Source organism: Halictus rubicundus, chromosome 4, assembly GCF_050948215.1.
Source record: "Halictus rubicundus isolate RS-2024b chromosome 4, iyHalRubi1_principal, whole genome shotgun sequence".
NCBI lineage: Eukaryota > Metazoa > Arthropoda > Insecta > Hymenoptera > Halictidae > Halictus > Halictus rubicundus.
In genome coordinates this window covers 9,664,986-9,687,587 of record NC_135152.1, presented here as the reverse complement: position 1 = coordinate 9,687,587, position 22,602 = coordinate 9,664,986, and the positions used below count along the sequence as shown (strand labels likewise).

General features: G+C 40.5%; 1 protein-coding gene across 2 annotated transcripts in view; it reads left to right on the top strand.

Annotated features, from left to right (window-relative positions):
- The window catches only part of LOC143353359 (scavenger receptor class B member 1), a 48,318-nt gene that overhangs the window by 16,729 nt on the left and 8,987 nt on the right, over positions 1-22,602 (top strand). The window contains exons 1-3 of one of the 2 annotated variants that reach the window (XM_076786617.1): positions 2,792-3,371; positions 19,463-19,718; positions 20,303-20,444. In XM_076786617.1, the coding sequence (XP_076642732.1) occupies positions 3,155-3,371; positions 19,463-19,718; positions 20,303-20,444 (615 nt within the window). In that variant the 5' untranslated portion in view covers positions 2,792-3,154. Of the gene's footprint in view, positions 1-2,791; positions 3,372-19,462; positions 19,719-20,302; positions 20,445-22,602 lie in introns of those variants that run through there. The other variant, XM_076786618.1, reaches the window with a different exon arrangement.

The window sequence follows — 22,602 nt, the reverse complement described above, 5'->3', positions numbered from 1 at the left end:
ACTAATACTTTCAACTTCTCAGCAAAATTCGAGTGGCTTAGTGCAATATTAAACGAGCTATTGTCTTTCGAAGAGCGTCCGAATATCAACGAGCAACTATATATAATCAAAAAATAAACGAGTGAAATAGCCGGGAAGAAACAATGAAAAGAGCAGGGAGCAAACCCGTCGGCATTCGTACAACGAGCTTAAAGCATGGGACACGCAACTCGGTTAAAAAAGTTTTCGCCTTAAGGTCACTTCACATATTTACAATCTGGTGCAGTCCTTTTACTGAGTTTTACTGAGTCTTTTACTGCTTCAACATAGGACGCCGTCCTTCTTGCAATATGCAGTTAATGGAAATAATGCCTGTGCCTAATGACACACTATTTGCGACAAATATTTTCCAGTTATTTATGACTGTACTAGGAAATACCAAATATTTATAAAAATCTATTTTTGAAATATTTAATTCCTAAAAGTACCTAAAAATTGCATGTGTCTTCAAGGTGCGTGCAATTGCAGATCAAATTATTGTATTTCATTTTGTATTGTATTGTATTTCGGTGGTATTCCAGTAATATTAAAATATACCAATTTTAATTCTTGAGATGTCATTAGATGTCTTAGGTTAATTATAACACATTAACCATTGTTCCTTGACGAGAGACTGGCATCGAGACCTACGAGTTTGGTTCTGTTTATCTGTATTCCTTTGTGTCAAGTCCAACGTATCATTTTTAACCCTAGATAACCAAGTTATCCTGCGTGGAAATGGCGTCGACAACTAGAAACAGGAACATACTTGAACTCTTTTTGTTTGACAATAAAAACAGTTTACCTTATAAAGAAACAAGTTCCATAAAATCAAGACATTACATTTGACATTGACTTGATCGGGTAAAACATTTAATATCCGGTATCACTAGACTGCCGATCTTTATGCAAAATAAAACTTTACTGCATCAGTTGCAAGATACAGGAGCAAAATTGAAATTTATGTCTTCTCTTAATCATCTTGAAAACTTGGAAATAATATATGGATATGTTCTGAAATTCTTTTAATCTTTTTACTATTTTAAATAGCTTAATTACTTAAGCCACTTAATTTGATCACAAATTCATAAAATCCGCAGTCTAGATATCACAAAATTCAAATTATTCGATTGTCATTTTTACGACAAGCTTCATATCTACGGTTAAATGCTCGAAATACATTTCAAAAGCAATTTTAATTAGCTGATTACTACTACAAACATCGTGTTCTGACGACTAATTAGCAACAATAACACTTGTTTCCCTAACACGTTCGGATAAGCGATGATTTCGGTCACTGATTCCAATAATCGCAAATATTTACGTACTTACGAGGAAGGGTACACGAAACGTAAGATACTTTGGTATCTGTCCGCAATATATTAATACGAACAGCCAAGATTAATGTTAAATCGCAATAATTGCGTTCACCTTTAACGATTAGATACGGTTCGACTTCCGTAAAGAAGAACAAAATGTAAACCTTAATGAGATCCATTAACGCGCTCCTAGAAACAATAACTTTTTACGTTCACGTTGTCTGGATTATCAATAATTTGTCATTGTATACTTTTTACAAACAAACAAAAAATGATTAGGAATAATGTCCTGCGTGGAAGTCTGATGACGCACGAAACTCGATAACAAATAACATAATCTGGAAGGAATTCAGGCGTTCAGAACGTCGGAAATTTGCTTGCCAAACGAGCATAAACGCGCGTAAAGAAATTCCTGCTATACTTCGATCTCGATTCAGTGAAATGCAATAAAATTGAAGTTTCACAAATTAGGCTCCATGATAAAAATAACTAATATACGGACGCGCGAACCAAGTTGTGAGAAAAAACATTCTGTGACGAGTAGAAGAGAAGTGCCACTGCATCGCTGTGTTGTTATACTATTTTGTACTATTGCATCTCTTTCGAGAATTGTGCATTCTACGCACGTTTGTCATGAATGCATAAAATACGCAGTGTACATATTAGTCGAGCCACTGCTACAATAATCGAACACGATACTTTCTCCAATCTACTCTTCAAAAATAGACATTTGTCGAAAAAGAAACACTATAACTCAATCTACTAGTTTTCAATTCGTTACCCTCGAAACGGCGACACAACTCCCGTATCCTCGCGACCGACTGCGTTTACTAACCGTAAACAAACTGTAAACAAAGCTAACCTAGTGAAAACATCGGGCAGAACCGAAACAAGGGCGAAGGGATCGAAATATCGGTAAACGTGACACGGGCCATCCCCCCGACATGCTCGTGTACGTTCCGTTGACCTTTGATCGTTACGATCTCGCGGCAGTGCAATTGTCACTGGCCGCGCGGTGCTCCCCGGCTTTTCCACCTGGGACCAGTGATCTTTCTCACCTGTGGTGGGGCGCCGGTCCAGGTCACCGATTGGCGAACGGTCCACGTGCTGCACGCCGCCGCACGAGTGGGGGCCCTGCAATGACTCTAACATAATTTTTGAACATCCACCGACCCGCGTTTTCATCACTTTTGCACAGAAGCGCACGCGGTACGCACCGTTAGGAAAGTATACATAGACACCGGGAACCGGAGTGAGCTCGTTGTCGCTCGTACAGTCTCTAAGCCGCCAGTTGCCGAATAGCACCGCTCTCTTCCTCCTAGAAGAAGACCATTAGAGAAGTGATCTGTGAACTACCGAGAAATAAAAGAGAACTGTAGCACCTTCAACGGTGCTGGTACCAACGAGGATCCGATACTAGCCGCCCATCGAAGGTAACAGACACCTGTAAGTGTACACCTCTAAAACAAAACTTAGAAGAATAGACGCCGCCTGTCGTCGAGAAAGTGTGCATCGGAAGAGAAGGATTTTCAGATGTGTCTCGGAACCTCGGTTTCGCACTAGGACAGCTGCGGGTCGGTTTTAATCGCGAATCCCGGATCGGTTCGCGCGCGAATGCTCTTCGCGGTCCCTTCCGTAAACAGCAACGCCGATCGACGACCAGTTTCTTCTGTTCCGCGACCGGTCTCGCAACATTTTCGTAACACCGCGCCGACAACCGTGTGAAATTCCACCGGCGACAAGTCGAAACGCGACCGCGCGCGTGCCCCAACCACAAAAACTCTGACTCCGGTAGCCCGAGAGTGAAGTGCCGCACGATGAAGGACTTCATGATGATATGGAACCGATTCACCGGCCGACGGTACTCGACCGTCAACACGAATCAGAACCAGAGCGACTCGAGCGAGTCCGACGAGATGACGATCAGCCAAAAGACCAACACCATCAGGAGAAAGTCATCGGTGGTCGTGAACCGCTTGTTTAATGCGGCACTGTCGCCGGTACACCCGACCGGCACCGAGAAGTGCCCGAAGAGTAAGTAGATCGATCGCCTCTCGAAGCTAGACTCGCGGTTTCACGGCTTCGTAAACAATTAAGAACGATTGTTGCTCGTCTGTCGGTCTTTTAACACGCCCCGTGCCGGACCAGTTTTCTATTACTTTCCGTTCGACTAGCGTATGCTATTAGAATGATTTGCTTGTGACACATGTATCGCCACGTATTTAATACAGTAACAGTAATAATGATCGAGAAAAAGTAAGCATAAAGTTTTGTAGCGTTTAAAACACGGTACGAAGCAAAGCAAAAATTTGTATCTTAATAAATTGTCGACGCATACGCTATTAGAATGAATTGTTTTGCTTATGACTAGACTGCGGATCTTTATGCAAAATAAAAACTTTCTGTCTGAATTGCAACAAACTTCGGCGAATTCAATATTTAACTTGAAAAACATCAGGTTGAAAAGAATGGAATCGTATATTTAAATACTTCAAATGTTTTTACTGTCTTAAATTAGACCTACCCATTTTTATCATAAATTAATAAAATCCGCAGTCTACTTATCACATATGTATCACCATATATCTGATACCGTTACAGTGATAATGATCGAGAAAGAATAAGCATAAAGTTTTGTAGCATTTAAAACACAGTACGAAGCAAAGCAAAAATTTGTATCTTAATAAATTGTCGTGGCAACAGCGTGGGGCGTGTGCGACATATACGGCACAGAACGTGTTAATGGAGATTTCCAGTGCGCTTTGACTATTTCGTTCCGAGTGGGTGGGCAACGGTTTTTCCCAACGCAAATATTCGATCTTCAATGTACCGGTTTTTATTGAACCTAGAAATTCTATTATAGTAAATGATGATAAAGCAACTTTGATGAGCCTAGTTGTGGAAGAAAGCGTAAAGCATGGGGTTAACGCCTTGGAAAACGTGTTACCTCAACCATGCTCTGCTGTATAATTGAAATACCTACACCTGCGATGGTATCATGACGCATTTCGAATGGAAATGCATTTCTTTAGCGCTAGATTTACGGGGCACTAAAAACGACTTACATAACTTTAAAAAAGTGACAAAAACGTATTTATTCTTCGCAATTTTTTGTATGTATCCAAGGAAAACCAATTTCATCATAATCTCGGTGATCGTGAATAAAAAAACTCGGAATTCTAATGTTAAAAAATTAATCTCGCATGTTTCACTAAACCTTGTACTCTCGTGCGAGAAATACTTGTGTTAATGTTCGTGTGTAGATTGAAACTGGTGACATAAAAAATTTTTGAAATTTTTCTGGAACATTCTCGACTACGCACAGACTACTTAATTAATTACTAAGCAGAAATTTTCATCGAAATTTAATTTACTGTAGGCTCATTCAAGGATGTGAAGAAGTACGCGCACGAAAGTAAATGTCACCCGCCAATTCTGTTCTTTTTCGTTGTCGAGCTTGACCGTATGACAGATACTACTGGGTCAAGCACAGGGCCTTGAATTCATGGGAAATTGATAGCTAACGGGGCCCGCTGACAGGACCTTGTTCAGTTGTCCAAAGTTTATCAACGTGCTCGCTTCGGTGCAGAACGCGCGCACAGTCCGCACGGCAAAAATATTTGGTCGCTCGCAACGCACGCGGTTTAGAGAAGAGAAAGCAACGCGCAACGTAATCCGCACGGTTTTATGGTCGTTGTACCATCGCCATTAAGTCACACGCGATAACTAGCAACGTCGGATCGCGTAATACGTACATACGCGCGGTTTTGCACCTTAATTATAACGCGAAAAACTGAAGAACCTCGTTCCGTCATGCGACGCAGAGCAAGTTCAAGTTTATGCTCGAGCGTCGTTCATAAAAACAACATCATCGCCGTCCAGTTTACCGCATACCGGAGCAACAACTTTCAAGCCGAGCCTTTGAATCACGCCAACTCCAAAACAATTGTTTAAATAAAATATTATTTAAACTGTGACTCCATTGAAGTCGCTACTGCCTCGCGCAATGGTAGTTTGCTCGCACAAACACACGCTCGACGCGTACAAATTTCCCAGGGTTAACTTGTTTAGCGTTAACGCAGATGATCGTGCAATTATGTTAAATCTCCTTCAATTACATCAGCAACTGGAGCATTTCAATTTAGTAGGCTGCCGACGATTACTCGTTGGCTCTCAAAACCGAATGATTAACGGTCAAGGATTTCCAAATTAACTTTTCGGTAGCCCGAAGTGAGCCCGAACGTGATTGAGTAATGTCTTCTGTTTAGAATCTTCCGGGATTGAGTGAAATATTGATCTCCTTTTGAACGTTCCAGTTCCAAACATTTCCCAACAATGAATGAATTAATCGAAATTACCGAATTCATTTTACGTCGCGTTACACAATCCGGACACAGAATTCGCTACTCTCGCTCACGTTTCAAGCGTCTTTACCGTCGAAAATTCGCGGAACGCGACTGTTAATTGCTTCCTGCTTTGTTTTCGCGTACGTTTCGCAGTAATTTATCAAGAACGCTCCAGTTGCTGCGCAAAAATGATCGAAACGCTGAATCTGATAACGTTACGTACGTAGCACAAGTATTACGGGAGAGAATTACAATATACATTGCAAGCTATCTGCTGGCCGTTTCGCGAGTCTGCCCACATTATGCAAATGCGCGCTTGTTATTATACCGTCTTTCTTTGTATTTTGTGATTTTCGCCGCTGTGAACCGACCAAAAACGCTTGTTGCACCTTTACGATAATCGTTTTTCCGGTGTTCAAATTGTATTTGCGAACGTATGTTAACATCGCCGAATATGCCATAGGTTTAACGGTAAATATCGTTTAACAGTGGGTTTACGGGACCTGTCAAAATTACGAGAACTAATATTTTTAATTCACCATTATTATTGGGACTGTACGTCCACGAAGAACTATTGAAAAAAATTTATTTTCCTGGGTATATAATATTATAACAAATGGCTAAAAATTTTGAGAGATATATGTTTGTTGTTTGTATAAAGTAATGTAAAATAGTCACTTTTAGTGCTTCGTAAACCTAGAAATTTTTAAGCCGAAACATTCGCAACTTTTTTGCGTGATTAAGCAGAAAAGTCTAAGGTGACTTTTGATATCTTTCTTTTTTTCCTACCTTGTTAAAAAATTCATGATTTTTCATAATACACACGCGCGCGCGCGCACATATGGAACAACATGCGAGAAAGTGATACGCAACTGTTCCTCAATCGAATCATTCACCAACGAATTCATCCTTGAGGGCACTATCACTGCCCGATTTGTGTCTGTGTCAAATGTCAGTTGTGTTTTCTGCAACTAATAGAATATTGATGAAGATATTAATAGTTTATGTGCACCAGACGCGTCAGAAACGCAAGAAACACATTTGTGATATACATTAAAAGGTGATGGCAATTGATTTTTTCGCGATAAGTGTCCGATACGAGAAACGGTGTCACCCAATTTAGCTGTCACCTTCATTCCCGAAGGACAAAACCGAGCGAGAGTGAACTGATAAATCGGTATCGAACAAAAGCTATTTTAGAGGAACAAATTCAAGCAATGACGTAATACTCACACGGAAATTTTATTCAAATTAAAGACGGAACAGAATCTTCATTTAGTAGGTGCATATATTGTTCAAAAAAACGTCGCGGGTGCGGTCAACAAAGCAATTACGATACCATTCGAGCCGAGAACAAAGGAGAAGTAAGGAGAGTACGTCGCGTCGCGTCCCCATAAGAAGGTTTCAATGAAGCAATAAAAAACCGACTCGCGTTGGCCATGCTAATAACGATCATCCTTCCTGGACACACGCGTTGAAGTTCCGCGAGACCATAAAATCCTCGAATATGAAAAGTTTCTTTCTTCGTGCGACGCCTTGAACTCCTACACACAAATTGGACCCACGAAATTCTTCATACGCTACTTCGTAAGTAAACTAAATTATGATCCTTGCTGTGCGAGTGAAAATATCTACGCTAACTCGCATTCAAGGTCACGAGTACACTGCAGATTTCATGCATTCGTGGCAAAAATGAACAGGTCAAATACAAAACTAAAAGGACAGGAAAATTTAAGAATAGTGTTGTATCGTTTTCCAGTTTTTCGAATAATTAGAAAAGAAAATACATTTCCATTTGATTGCAGTTTCTTACAACCGACTTGGACAATTTTTATTGTACGTAAATAACGAAGCTAATTTTACTCAAAATTCATCAATTGACGAAACCTGTAGGATACTCCAGGACAATGATTCGCCGCTAAGTATGAACGAAATCCGATCAATCACGGTGTACCAAACGGTTTCTTCGGAACGTTATGCTACCGTGATGGGATCGTTAACAGGATTTGCGATTGCGAGCTGCTCGATAACGAATTCAACTGCATGCGAAATTAACGCGTCGAACGGACTGTCTCGGTATCAATGAATAAACAGCTACGATCCGTAGATTGGATTACGGCTATTAAATTTAATGTGCTGAGATGTGGTTGAGACTTTAGATCAGTGTTTCCCAACCTTTTCTGTGCCGTGCCCCATCTAAGCCTTTCTACCATTCTTATGCGCCCTGTATATATAATTTTTAATATTCAAAAATTGAATTGTTCACTAAAGAAACTTAAATGAACTCTGGACGAGTCCATTTTCGAATTTCCCCCCTTAACAATCAAATTGCCCCCCTGTGGGCCCCGCGTTGGGAAGCACTGCTTTATACGGTATCTTGGATAATAACAAATGGATCTATGCCGTTTGTATCCTTGCATCAACTTCACCGAGGAATGCAACACAGTGTGTCCCGATAGTCGTGAATAGGCGAAAGACAGTTGCTCGCAAGAAGTCGAAATTAAGGAAACGGAGATTTCACGTAGAACGCTTTGTTCTAGATAAAAAGCGACTTCGAAAATTCATCACGTACGTTAACCGAGTCTCGACTTAACGGACCTCTGTATAGACAGTTTCTGTTCGTGTTTATATTTGCAAATATGGGCAACGTCATGACTTGCTTCCTGTCATTGCTATTATCCTACTTAGCCGCCATCGGACAGCATGATCAACATTTTGAATAGTTCCTACACTGGTAAAGCGATAGTGGTAATCGACGTAGAATTAAGAACTGACGAGCCAAGTTACGACGAGTAGTAACAAGAAGAAACGCATTGTGGGATCGTGTTAAAATTTTTATTTAATTTTCTCTAGGAACCTTTGCTGGTAGTATGAAAATTACTGGCACACCCAGTGCATTGACAATCTGAAGCTGGGAGTACCATACCTTCCTAAAGAATAGTTCACATCTGTCCTTGCTCGTTTTTAGGTTTGTCCTTGTTAAAAATAATTTGTACTTAAATTTCATATACTTTTGAAATATTAATGAGTTCAACAAATATTGTGGAACAACCTGGAGTAGTTCGCAAAAATCGGAATTGAAGAGAAAGATACTGAGAATAAATTTAAGGTACACAATTATAGGTTAAAATTAGTTTAAATAATAATAATACTGACAACGAGCAGATCCGTATTTCTAGTTCATTGTCTGTACTGGTTATTCGTAGCAGGTGCCATTTCTATCGTCAGTTCGACACACCGACAGAATGCGTTAACATGCACGATTTGCGATGATATTCGAGATGAGTCATGCGATCGAAATCGGATCTATTAATAACCGTGTCCCGCAGACCTAAATAATTTGTCTCTTCAATTGCAACTAAGCGACGTGTAAACAATCGCACCAATTCAACGTAATTCGATTATCAACGTAATACTTCGCGATCAAACAGTTCCAGGTAATTATTCCGAAAATACACAAAGCGGACATCAGAATAGTGTTTTAAGCGAGCAAATGGCTAAACAAATGATAAAATATTAACAAAAAATTATTGTACCATTTTTGCACAGTTTTCTTTCTCTAGTGCATCGTTCTCTAATCATTTGTCTTCATTAGAAATGATTAATCAACGCCACTCGCAATCATTTGTTACACACTGATGCGAAACCTGTTGATTCAGATGTGTCTTCGCATTTATTTTCCTTTTGGCAAGAAAAAATTCAGGACAAGATGGACAGACGCTAAATAGAGGATTAAAATTAACAATACGGAACGCAACGGTACGGAACCTAGCTCCTATGATTAGGATCTGTGACGAAAGGGAATTTATGCACAACGATGCATGAGTCCCGCAAATAATTTTTTATTACGCAGCAATGGCATTGACATCGGCTGTGAAAACAACTGACTGTGTCGATCGGAACCGGTTCGCCGCGGCGAAATGAGGGAAAAACAACCGATCAGAAATTTCTAGATCTTCTTACGCGAGTCTCACGCTACCGTTTAGGGTATCCCTCTCCAGCCTGATCTTCGCATAGGGCGTTCCACCAGTGGTGTTCGACCCACAAATTTATATATTTAAAAATATGTCCATCGTACCCTGTACAAGGTCACGTCTACTAAACTGTTAAAGATGAAGGACAATACTATAAAAAATATTATTTCTTCGAAAATAAAGATTCCATTTGAGAAAAAAATAATAGATTGGACAATAAAGTTTTCTTAAAAAATTCTTTAAAAAAAAGCAAATAAAATATGTTCTTAAATAAATGCAGTTAAAACTGGATTTTAGTCTCACACTCCTCAGCTGTCGAATGAATTTTTCTAGTCGCGTGACTTTTTTCGTGGCATAAATCTGTGACGCGATTTAAGGAACAGCCAGACGACGCGCAGGGAAATTACAATATCTAAAAACACGTCTTGTATAGGGCAATAAATTTGTCGCGGACAAAAAAAAACGAGGCAAAAAACGTGCTTAAAATCGTAATTAGAAAGTCAAATTTAATCTCACGTTATCAATAGAATCAGCTGATTAAGGCAGCGAGTTATAGCGGTTCGATGGGAACGTTGGTATATGTAAACTGTTCTCCCTTTTATTTCTCTGATCTATATTTCGATTCATAATTTTCGTACAGAATCTCTTTTTAGACTCTTTGCTTAAAGGAGTACTGAAAACATACATTATTTCCAACCTACTCAAACTACCAAGAATAAAAATTTTCTACTCGATTCCTGCCTTTTGCAATCACGGTATAAAATTCTTATTTCGCGTACTGATCTTCGCAGACTATTAATAATAAACAGTAGAAGTGTGCGAGAACCTGAAATATCGGGTCGGGTCGGGTCGGGTCGGGTACCCGAAAATTTCGGGATTTTTGAAAATTCCGAGAACCCACTAACCATTTATTTTCGTTTTCATGAATATATTCATGGATTCGGAGTGTCATATAAACAATCATGCAACTGTGTGTTTACATATTTAGTACGCTACTATAGTATAGCACCGCAGAGTAGTTCGAGAAACGGTAGTCGAAATTTTGGGGATCTCGCACATCCCTAATAAACAGCTTTTAATGATATTAAATTAGGAAAGACGTGTTTGATGGCAATCGACTGTTATCAAAATTGAAACAAGAGATGATCGAAAATCGGTAGCGGTTCCACTCCTTGAAGGTTAAATTATTTCCAATCTATCTGTCCACCTGAGTACCGACAAACGTTACCACAGGAACACAAAGACAGTAAAAGACAACCGCAGTATATTATCTCGCGATCGTTTGTTTACCATCGAACCGTCACGAGCGTTAATCTTAACTGTTCTCGTGTCTTTCCTGCTAGAAAAACAAGCACCGGTCCATGGAAAGAAAATAGTTGAACATTCTATAGACAACGTATGAAAATAACACGACTGCGGATACGTATGCATGTAACTAAATCACATTTGTTATGAAATGTATGTGATTAATATTTATAAAATACTCGCGAACGGTCCGAAACTTTTGAGCCATCCTGTATGGACGGTTCGCCAAGCAGGATCCTTAATTACCTTACACGCTCGGCTCCTCTAAGTTGATTCTTCGTACACGGCACGCGTCACCGGTATTTTGCCGGCTCCTTGATAGTAAGATACGATGCAGTCTTCGCTGAACTACAAATCACTGTCGTTCCACCTGCAATAACTTTAAAACCTGTATTGTAATTCTCGGCGTAACCTCGGTTTCGCACCGGCGATCATTCTGTCCCGTCAGAAACGCGGAACGGAGGTATTATTCGATCGATAAGGATCACAACGCCCGCAAACAGAAAAATCACTGGCTAATTGCTATAATAAGACGGCGATCTTAACGGAAAAAAATTTTCTTGGAGAAAAAAAAAATGAATCACGGATACTACAGAAATTGTTAGGGATGGTCAAGTTCCGTGACTATATTGATCTTTCGAGATGAAATAATGCAATACACTCAGAGCACTAGCAGCAAGTTTTATCGATCACTTGGAAGATTCCACGAGTATGCAAGTTGCCTAAAGACTTTTCGGTGCGTAAAACGTGACACTCTAACCTTCGTCGTCGGCACAACTTGTGACACGCTTGTGCAACAGGGACATGCGCACACGCTTGAAAATGCCAAAGTGAAACTTCGTAATTTGATCTTTCGTCGCTGGCATTTGATACATCCATCGGAATGCTAATCCGACACAATAGCGTGGGAGAAGTCCGCGCGCCCCCGACCCTAAAACGCGAATTAGAGGAATAAAACGCCGGGAAGTTAATTTTAGGTGCTTGAACGTTGAACTTTTACGCGTTTTGTCAGCCGGTCTCAAAAGCGAAGCGTTAGCGGGGAAACGCAAGATTGTGTCCGAAGACTTTTATCCGCGGTGTTGTAAACCAGTCGTGAATTTTTCAATTGTTCCATTTTTTCGATACCAGTTAGCACTCGTGATTGTCGCCTGTACGGTTTGAAAAACATCCACGTTTGCATAAACACGTGCAATTTCGCGATTCGAAAGGAACAGGGGAAAGGAAAGAGCGCCATGGTGAAAGAACTAATTTCGCAAACTATCATTACGCAAAAATTTCAAAACAATAACTAGGCATTATTACACGCGTCGATACCTCTGTCTCTGTGTGTATGTGTGTGCGTTTATTGCCTATGGTCGTTGCTGATATATTTCATAATTTTACGGCCATCTCGTTGCACACGAAAGTACAGCTTGTGCATTCTGGCTCGGGTTTTTCAGTACTTTTTGGACATACATCTTCGACGGTAGCCTAAGTATACCTTGCCGAGTTCCTTCGACAATTTCTGAAGAAAGTGGGACAATGCTACTCCATATTTAGAAGGTTCTTATTTCCTGCGTTTGCTATCTGATCGCTTGTCCTAGAGCGAACGAGAAAATCATCGGTGAAAACGGAACTGGGATTGCATAACGTCCTGCCCAACGATATCATAGTTAAAGTTCGCAGATTTCTATGCATCTCTGACATCTTCCGAATCCTAAAGTTAATTAAATAACCATATTCAAGAATTCAGTTATATAAAGACGTGCAAATTATTCGACACCATCTGCAAAAACCGGTGCACAAGGCACGATAAACGCTTGTACAGGTATTTTACTTGCAAATATTTGTACAATTACTGCGTACCCGATGCCCGCACTTCAATATTATATATTATAATAATGACGTAACGATCGGCTAATATATTCGTAATCAAGGCTCAATTTTGTATGTTATTATTTTTTTAGTGCATGAATACGCATTCCAGAATACGTATAAGAAATTCCAAGTGCTCTTCATCGTGCCGATAGCTCACTTTTTATTTAAAGTCTTATAAAATCGTTGCGAAAAAGCTATATTGAAAAAATTCATAAAACTGCACGGAGTTGTCTCGCGAGTACATTGCGTCTGCTCATGACCTACCGAATCTACTTCTTATAGACACTACTGCATGAGATCCAGACAGGTTTTGAAACTCATTTTTCTTAATAGTTGTGCAATGAAGATCAGTCGTAATTATCTGGTTCTCTGCTTACACGGCATATATTTCCATAAATTATTTTCACATAAATCCCTAACACGTCGTATGTTCACATCATATTTCTTGTTGTTTTCTTGTTTGTTGACGTTTCGTGCAGTGTTTCAAACACATTTATTCCTGCAAAGACTGAATATCGTCAGTGAATATCATCCGTACACGCTTCAAATAGTTCGGTCTAAGTAGAATGCTATTGTGCAAATCAACAATGATTGAATCCACCATCGTGTCCAATTAACTGTTCTATCACTCGGGCGTTTGCCTATTTATTGCGGCCGATCGAGATTCCACTGTACCATAATTGCAAAGACCCGCTTGCAACAATACCGTAAAGATTGTTACCGCAGCGAATGCCGGTAGCGAGCGAGTTAGCAAAGTCAGATGAGGAAGTTGCACGCGGTGCTCGTAGAGTCCCGGTGCACCTGAGCAGCAACGGTGGCGTGCACAATCTAAGGAAGATAATCGCGGGGCATATATGGTGTTCCTGGTCTCGTTATCCAGCCGAGCAGTTGTCAGGATTCGAGCTGGCACACGGCTGGAAGAGGATGCCCGCGACTCTGAAAAGGCCGCGCGGCGCGTCCGGGCTTGTGCAACACGGCGAGCACGTGCCTCTGGATTTATTTACCTTGTGCAATCGTATTGCGCCGGCCGTTGTTATTAAAAACTCCATAAACCGCCGAGCGATACAAAGCCGCGGCCAGCGATCGAGGAAAAACGCAACGGGATACGACACGCGTCGCGTGCTGTGCCGACGACGCGAGTTAGGCTACCATCTCTAAAATCACGTCATCCTTCGGAAACTAATCGTGTCCGTCATAATTGAACGTCAGGACTGTTTCTCTTCATTGCGCCACAGTGACCATACTGTTTTACAGTGTTTAATAGTGATAAAATTATTTTTATCACTATTATTTATTGTTCAATAGTGATAAAAGTCCCAGAACTATCCCCACTGCCGCGTGGTATACCCTGTGAGGGTCCAAGAAGCTCGAGAGAGTGTACGGTCGCGGGAATTAAAGAATAGTACCTCCTGGCCGATATATGTCCCTGGCTGGACCCGTGTTTTAGACATATATCGAGTAAACACTGTGTAGTACAGCTTTGGTCATCTCGATTTTAATTATCTCTCGTTACGTCTTCTTGAGTGTTCGGAATCGAAAACCAGGATCTAAAAGTTAGGGCGATTCCGGGGAAACCCGGACGAACGGCAGTGCTAGACAGGAGTCGTGAACCCTCGCAGATACAACTGCAGCGATAAATTGCACGTGGTCGCATGGGAATGCGTCGGATGGCTGCCGACGATGAATCTGCTTAATGGATACGTGTTATCGCTCGTATTAAGTGGAGTGCGACCAGAAGGGATCGGCCGTGATCCATTAACGCTCGGAGATTAAGGAAGATCTTCCGTCTACGCGTTCAAAAATCTCGACGCCGGTTTAGCTTCGATTAATCTTTATGGTTCGTAGAGTATTCTTGCCGAGAGGCTCAGAGAAATTATCGGATACTAATAGGGTTACAGCACGGATAAGCGTACGTTGCACCGCAGTGAAATGTAATAAAGCAATTCTGCTGTTTCTTCGTGGACATGCTATTCCTTTTACAACGTGGAAAACGCCATGTGAGATTCTTTTCAAATCCATAAACTTGATGACTTTATCGTTAGATTTTACAGTTACTCGTTAATTTTGGAATTTGTGAATCTTAGTACGTTGACTGTCCGGTCACCCGTAGTTGGGTGACAGTTCGAATGCTCTAAAGTTGCTAACGGTCTGCAATTAACACTGTGCATCTTAAGTTATAAATAATGTGAAATAATAGCATTAGCCATACCATGTATATATATAGGATTACTAACATTTCGAAACGGATAAAGCAATGATTAAAATAATAAATGCTGTTACACATGATATAGTACATGTTGATACATGAAATAATCATTAATTTAAAAATTATTAGAATCGCGGCTGCCCCAAGTATCTACTTAAGAGTGAAACGCGTTTATGATTAGAGAAAAATTGCACTGTCAATTTCTTTTAGCACAATAAGTCATTAAAAAGCGAACGTGGACACGAAAACGTCTTTTTTAACTTTTTCGATCAGAGAAAAAAAATAAACGATTCAACTAATCTGCATTTTCTACGCCGTATTAATACTCCGTCATAAGTTAGATGCTGTTTTTTTCTTCGCGAGAGATAGAAGTGAAAATGCATGAGTGCAAAGTGTACTCGGTGACGTTGCATGAAATGTGTAAAAAAAAGGAAATTATGCTACTCTGTATGGAAGCTTTACAGTGTCTGATCTGGATATTGGTCTGCCGGATAATGGCTCATGCGGGGCGATGGAAAATGTCATGCTTGAAAATTTCATGCATCGAAAAAGGATAAAAATTATGTGCAGCTGCTGTGACAAACTTATCTGAAAATGCGAAAGAGTTGCAATAAGCGAAAGAGGCTACGTTTGCGTCGAAACAAAAATTCCAAAGATGCTATTGGCAGGGAAAATCAAATCTCCTTTAATTCTCATTTGCGTGAAGTGGAATCCAAAAATTGAACTCCGTGGCTGACAATCGAATCTGTTGCAAGCGTAGAAAGGATGTGCACGAGGGATTGTTTAAAAGACGATTATCCTTCCCGTGCGAGCGAAATGAAATCTGAGAGTTTATGAGAAACTGGCACACTGTGAAACAATTGATTAAGACGCGCGTTTAAATCCACGGCCGATAATCCACTGGAAACGAGCGAGCCCTCCGGTCGACTGTTACGAAAGTTGAATAAAATTCATTGTAGTCCGGGCGAATATTTCGCAATTTCCTGTTCCATGTATGGGAGCTGTCGTGCCTCGGGATCCATAAAAATGTCGCGATTTCATGGGTATAAAATATAACGGCGGAGGGCAAATATGCACTTTCTATTGGATAGCGCATTCGCAGTCGCGTCCCGATTACAGTCGGAAAATTATTGCTACATCGTGTCGCACTGCCAGCAATCTTGCAACAGTCGGGAGCAAGACGGGGCTCCTTCTACGAAACGAATGTTTGTCAATCCTAAATCCCTGTTTAGGATTTTGCATCTGCCCATTAAACTCGATGGCCATCGATTCGAAAGGTCGGAAATGATATTCGCGATCTTCGCGATAGAAGGCGTCATTTGCACAATACGCGGTTGCAAACTATTGCGAAATAGGTGTACAACATCGTTTTGCGCCGACACGAAATCGATGACGATCGATGACAGACGAGAGACGTCTGCCGATCCATTTTTATCGCGGCGCATTTTGTTCTCGTTCGTCCCGAGCCGCGGTTTAGCACTGACAATTACTATTAAAAGCGCTAATCCTTAATAACATCTTCGTAACTCGTAATTGAAGTCGTCCCGCTGCGGTTAACTCGCAGGACAGCGGTTACAGTTGGTCGATCGAAGCGAAACAATCGATTATTCTTGGATCCGCGCTTTTCTTCGGAAAATTAACCGGCAGTTTCCCGCGCGGTAGTTCGAACTCGCATTTCCGTGACGCTCAGGTGTCCGGCATGATTTGCGACGAGGTTACTTAACGGTCAGCGAAGCAACCGATTGCACACGTTCATCGTGTTTCGATGAATCGGCGCGTAGGTGTGCGAACCACCGCGGACAATGTCGATGACTACAATTACGAGGCACGTGCCGAATGAAATTCACCTTGGGATTCGCTTCGGTGCGAAAACGCGCTGTTAACGAACTGACGCTGCGGTGATCCAAACGCTGCGGTGTAGATCGAGATCTTATTCATGAAATTGTATCGCAAAATCCAGAGGTTATTAGAGTCGCTTGCATAAATTGAAGAATTTATATTCAAATAATAAAATTCTAAATATAAATCTAGCTACTCTGAATTTTAGTAATTTTTGTACGAAACATTGACGTTTGCAAATTACAATAACATTATTCGTCACATGGTTGAAAAATATATTTTTAGCACTGGGGTTCTGATAATTTGATCATTTAGTGCACATTGTGATTCGAGTCGAGTCTAAATAATTATGACACGTTTGTTTTAAAATTAACTTGGCACCTATAGACTTATTCTAGTAATTAGCTTGCAGGCCTTAAGCAATTTCCCATTTTAAACATGCACATTTTCAATTAAAAGACACTTTCGTCCAGGACTGCGAATAGAATCAGCTACAGAAGAGACAAACAGTAGATGAAAATTTTCTTGTTTTTCTGAGACACCAATGGACAACAACAGACTCATTGCAGCCACTAAATTAATCATAGTGCATGGAATAAACACGGTAGAAATGTAATTAATGTATGTTAATGTAAGTTAATGTTTCTTTGTCGCGCTCTAAAAATTCGCACGTATCCTGAATGCATAATGTTCTACAGTCTACTAACGGTCCTTATAAATTTACATATTTGGTCATGTTATGGCAGATTTAGAGAGTTGCCGTCTGCGATTGTGTAATGCCAACTTTGTTGAACGAGTTAAGATTGACGACACAGGTTGAAAAAGTAGTCGGTTCGATATGATTTCCAACAAAAAAATATTGCATACAATTTGCATTATAGTGAATACTTCTAACAGTCGAAAAGTATTAATTAGCGTTTACCTTGGTTTCAATTTCTACAAATTCTGCATTCCTTGCGTCGAAAGGATCAGTTCTTTGGATCGAGGAACCAAAAATTTGATTATCTAATCATTGATTGGGGCGTTTTGTTTGAAATATACATTATGAAGCATAGAAGTCCTTCGCTCTTAATCAAAAAATAATCGTCGATGACTAATTAATTAATATACGCTAATTTCCGTGATATGCAACGTATCACGACAAATTTATTCGAACCGAGAATTCCAACAACAACTAACGAAGATGGAAATCTCCGGAGAACGAGCAAATTTAATGAACGCCTCAGTAATCTGTCGCGGTAAATCTTGTTTTCGCGAAATTAATTCGAAAATTACGTCAGAGCAGTACGTTCTGGATCGAATTGAATATCGAACGATTCTTTTAGATCGTATCGAGAAATAATTATGCCACAAAAAAACTGTACAAAGAACTTGATTCGTTACAAAACATGTAAATCAGAAACACAAATTAATTAAAATCAGATCACCGTGCGTCTTTCTGTTCAGCTATGCAAAACCGATCAGTAATCAATCGATTATCGTATATAATTACCATTTTACTTTTCTAATGGATCGCATTAACATGCCATGCTAGTGAAACATGCATAGCTAGACTACTATTCTTGTCATGAGAAATCTAATTGATAAATTTCTACTTTTCCTAAACTACAATTTTTACAAAGTGGTCTACAAAAATATGAATTTGCATAAAGATAATTTACTTTTATTTAACAAGTCGAATTTCATGATGGATTTGCAGGATACAGAAAGATTGGGCAGTTGGTCTGATAAATTTTACAGACCAACTTTTCATTTTCAGTTTTTGGTTCATTAAATTAGCTGAATTTTCTGCAGTTTTTTGAGGCAGTAGTTTAGCAGTCAACGCGTCAAATATAACGTGAAACATTTTTTCTTCGAATTTGTCGCAGTCCTGACGCGAAACGAAGAAAAATGGCGCCGGGGCGGGGAGCTTCTTCTCGATCTCTTAAAATTCATTATACGCCTCGATGCGGGTACCCGTTCGAAATAAACTGAAGAACCGGAATTCCCGCGCATTCCGCGTATGTCGCGAGCAAATTCGGCGAACTATTCGCAACACGTAATATTTTGAAAGATGTCGGAAGTACCGGGCCCGGTGAATAATTCGAGACACATCATCGGTGTGCTCTCGTGGAAAAAAAACAAAAAGAAATCGTAACATCACGATGATCTGCGGGTTTCGATCGCGTTTTTCGCCGAACGCGACAAAAAGATGGAAAAATCTCGAATCTGTCGTTACGTGTACAGAAGTGTTCGAAAAACTAGATCAACTTTTACGTTTGTCAGCGACAATCTTAATAACCAGAAGGTATTGTTAGGTGACATTGCACTTCCTGTTTCTTCGATCGAATGATAACTTCCGTATTAGTGTGCGCTAACAAAACTGAAGTAAAATTTAATTTCAATTCTACCATTCGTTCCGTTGTCCCAAAATTTTATTTAAATTTTGAAAGATCCACAATGGTACAAGCGGATCTAAAACAAGATTTAACCGTGGACAAAATGGCTCGATAAAACCTCTTGCCGGCTGGTTAAACAGTTTTTTCATTGTTCGTTTAGCATTAATTTCGTTACGGTCCAGATAATTTTATAGCCGTTCGTTTTTTTCAAAATTCCCAGACATTTTCCTGCTGATGGGACTGGGATTATTCAGTCTGCTGTTCGGCTGCGTCTTCTTGGTGTTCGAACCGTACGAGCTGCTGTTCAAGTTGAAGGTTACTTTCGGACCGGGCGGAGAGATTTTCGAAATGTGGCGGAAACCGGACGTGGAACTCTACCTGAAGGTCTACCTTTTCAACGTGACGAACCACGAGGAATACATGTCGGGCAAGGCTAGCAAGTTGAATTTCCAAGAAACTGGACCCTATGTTTACAAGTAAGCGATCGATTTGCTTCAACTTCGATCGGAACACCTCTCTTACAAAATAAATCTGAAAAGAAACGCGCACGCCAATTTTCATTCGTCTTTAGCACGTTCGTGCACCATTTACGGGCACAAATATTCACTTTAGAGACGGGGATAACTTTTAACCTTTGAGTACCCCGTTTCTCAAAAATGGAATGATTTTTCCAAGGTTAAAAATGAATTATTCGCCCTTCCGGTTGAGATCTGCATAGTGCAAGAGACATTTCAACTTTTGTTTCATCAAATTGATCACGGTAGAACCTCGCTCGTTGCACGAAACAGGGCCGAAAGTGCGTACAGAAATCGAGGCTTTGCAACGAAGGTTGCAATTATAGTGATTCTCTGAACACCTCGTGGTGGGAGTCGGTAACGAACCACCAGGAGTCCGTGCAATAAATGACGTTGCAACTGGTGAGGTTCTACTGTACTTTATTTTGCGGAATTCTTAGGCGCCGATTTGTTTTCTGACCGAAACGTCAGTAGACGATCCTACTGTGATAAAAATGAAAAATGTATAGAAAATTGGACTAATTGCACCGGTAAATTAATTTCAGGGAGTCCTTCGAGCACAAAGACGTGGAATTCAATCCGAACGGCACCGTAACCGCGAACGTCTATCACCCCTTGCAGTACGTACCGGAAATGAGCAACGGAACCGAGGAGGACATTATGATATTGCCAAACATCGCGTTATTGGTGAGTGAAGCAGCTAATCTATATTCAAAATCCATGTTCATCGCGCTAATAAAATTAGCGTCTTTTGAGTTTTACAAACATGATTGTGCATACTTGTATTAACTCTATAATATACCGGAACCATGATGCTAATCGCGGATCGTCGGTTATTCCTATCGGAAAGAAAAAAGAATCCAAAGAAAAATTCAAAGAGACCTCTCCCGAGAACTTGGAATGCGATGAAAAGAAATCCAATTACCGCTCCGTGAATGTTTGTACACTTTAATTGAGACAAAAAAGCACGTCGACGTCGTTTTTCCGATTCGTCGCTTTGTTTGACAATATATGAATTTCTCGATGAGATAGAACGGTTTTTATCGTGACTTCTGATAACTAAATTATCAAGAAAGTTTGCGAATACAGTTACGAACTTCTCAATGCCAGCGAAGAACTGATACGCATTCTAACGGGATTAGTTCGCAAAGTAAGCGTCCTCTTTCTCCTGCAAGTATGCCTTTCGAGTAAAATAACTGACAACGATTCCCGGTTGCAAGACTACAGTAACAAAGACATTATTCGCGAAATCGTGGCGTCTTAATAAGGGACACCGTTAAAATAAGAGACGTTCCAACGTTTCGCAACAACTTCCGGAAACTTCACTCTTCTTTATCACTGACCCTACACCACGCATTAACGTGCGAACGTTGACGAACACCGTCGGCAGCGAGTTATTGTTTACATTTTCACAATAACGCGAGGTCCGTCGGAACGATCGCCGGTCAACCGGCACCGGTATTAACACGTTGATTGCCACACAAAATTCGCTGCACCTCCGCATGATCGCACGTGACTCATAAACCGGTCCCCATAAAACAGGAGAATCGTGGTTGTTGACCCCTTCATCATCGTGACAATACGTCTGGTGATAATTCACGCAGAAATTGCTAGCTCGTTTTCTATCATTTTACTGCGGTGCTAATAACTCCGGCATATATAATTTGGAAATCTCCATAAGGCCGAATTAACAATGACAGATTCGGGAACATTGTATTCCCCTAGGATGTAGCAATCCTCGATAGGTCCCTGACCTTTCGATTTGTAGGCAATTTCGCTTGACGATGGAAAAGTGTTGTTTTACACACAAAAGTGTTGTTCGTCAACACTATCCCGCTCGATACCATAAGGAAAGTAATTGATGCTGGTATTGGTTGTTTTCAAAAACACAATGTATCTACACGGCGGAGATCAATAAAACTTGCGAGCGACAGATAGTACCGCGACATCGTCAATGTTTATTGCAAGAAGAAGTAATCGGCATTGAATAAAGATAGCCAATCGTATCGAAAAAATACGTCGTATCCGAGGTGCCATTGTACAAGCCATTACAGTGTAAAGTGCCATAATCCGCAAACATATTAACGGGAATCGCCGATTATATCGCGTTGTTTTGACAGCGGTGACCTAGCCTGCTGAAGGAACGCCGTTAATCGTCGTGTTTGCTTCAGCCTTGTTGCACACGCGAAGGCTGCAAACTTGTCTTGTTACGTGACGCTTTCACGTTTCTGATTCGCGAGCTTGTCCCGAAGAGAGGCAGACAAACAGGACGAAATTAATTGCGCCCGGTGGCTCGTCGGTTTTTAATTGAATGGCGTTGTACCGTCCTCGCTGATTAATCGCCGACCGACGAAACGATTTCGCCGACTGGATTCTGTTAGCGCGGTGGCGTGTCGCGATCAAAGACACACGCTGCGAGGGTATCATTTTCAAACTGCCATCACGATTCTGCGACGAGCTCGTACAATTCGCGAAAAGGTGCCTGATTTTTACTCGGACATATATAACCGTGTTGTCACGCTACATCTGACAACGAGCCAAATTGACCATATAAGGAGCATTTAATTTGCATCCTTTGCGTTGCGAGGTGTTCATTAATTTTATACAACTCATTTTTCACCGTAATGTAGCTAAAAGTCGACACGTTTTTTAATTAGCCAATGATCCAATAGGTATTTTATTCTTCTCTTTCTTCTAATATTTAAGACTTTAATGCTTAATTTAGAGCTCTGTGGAAAATGTTCTTGACACTTGCGAAAATTCTTGTTTATAAAACTTTGAAGACTGTTACAATTATTGTTTCAGGGTTATCAGACGTCAGCTTTTCAGACTGGCGAAGACTTTG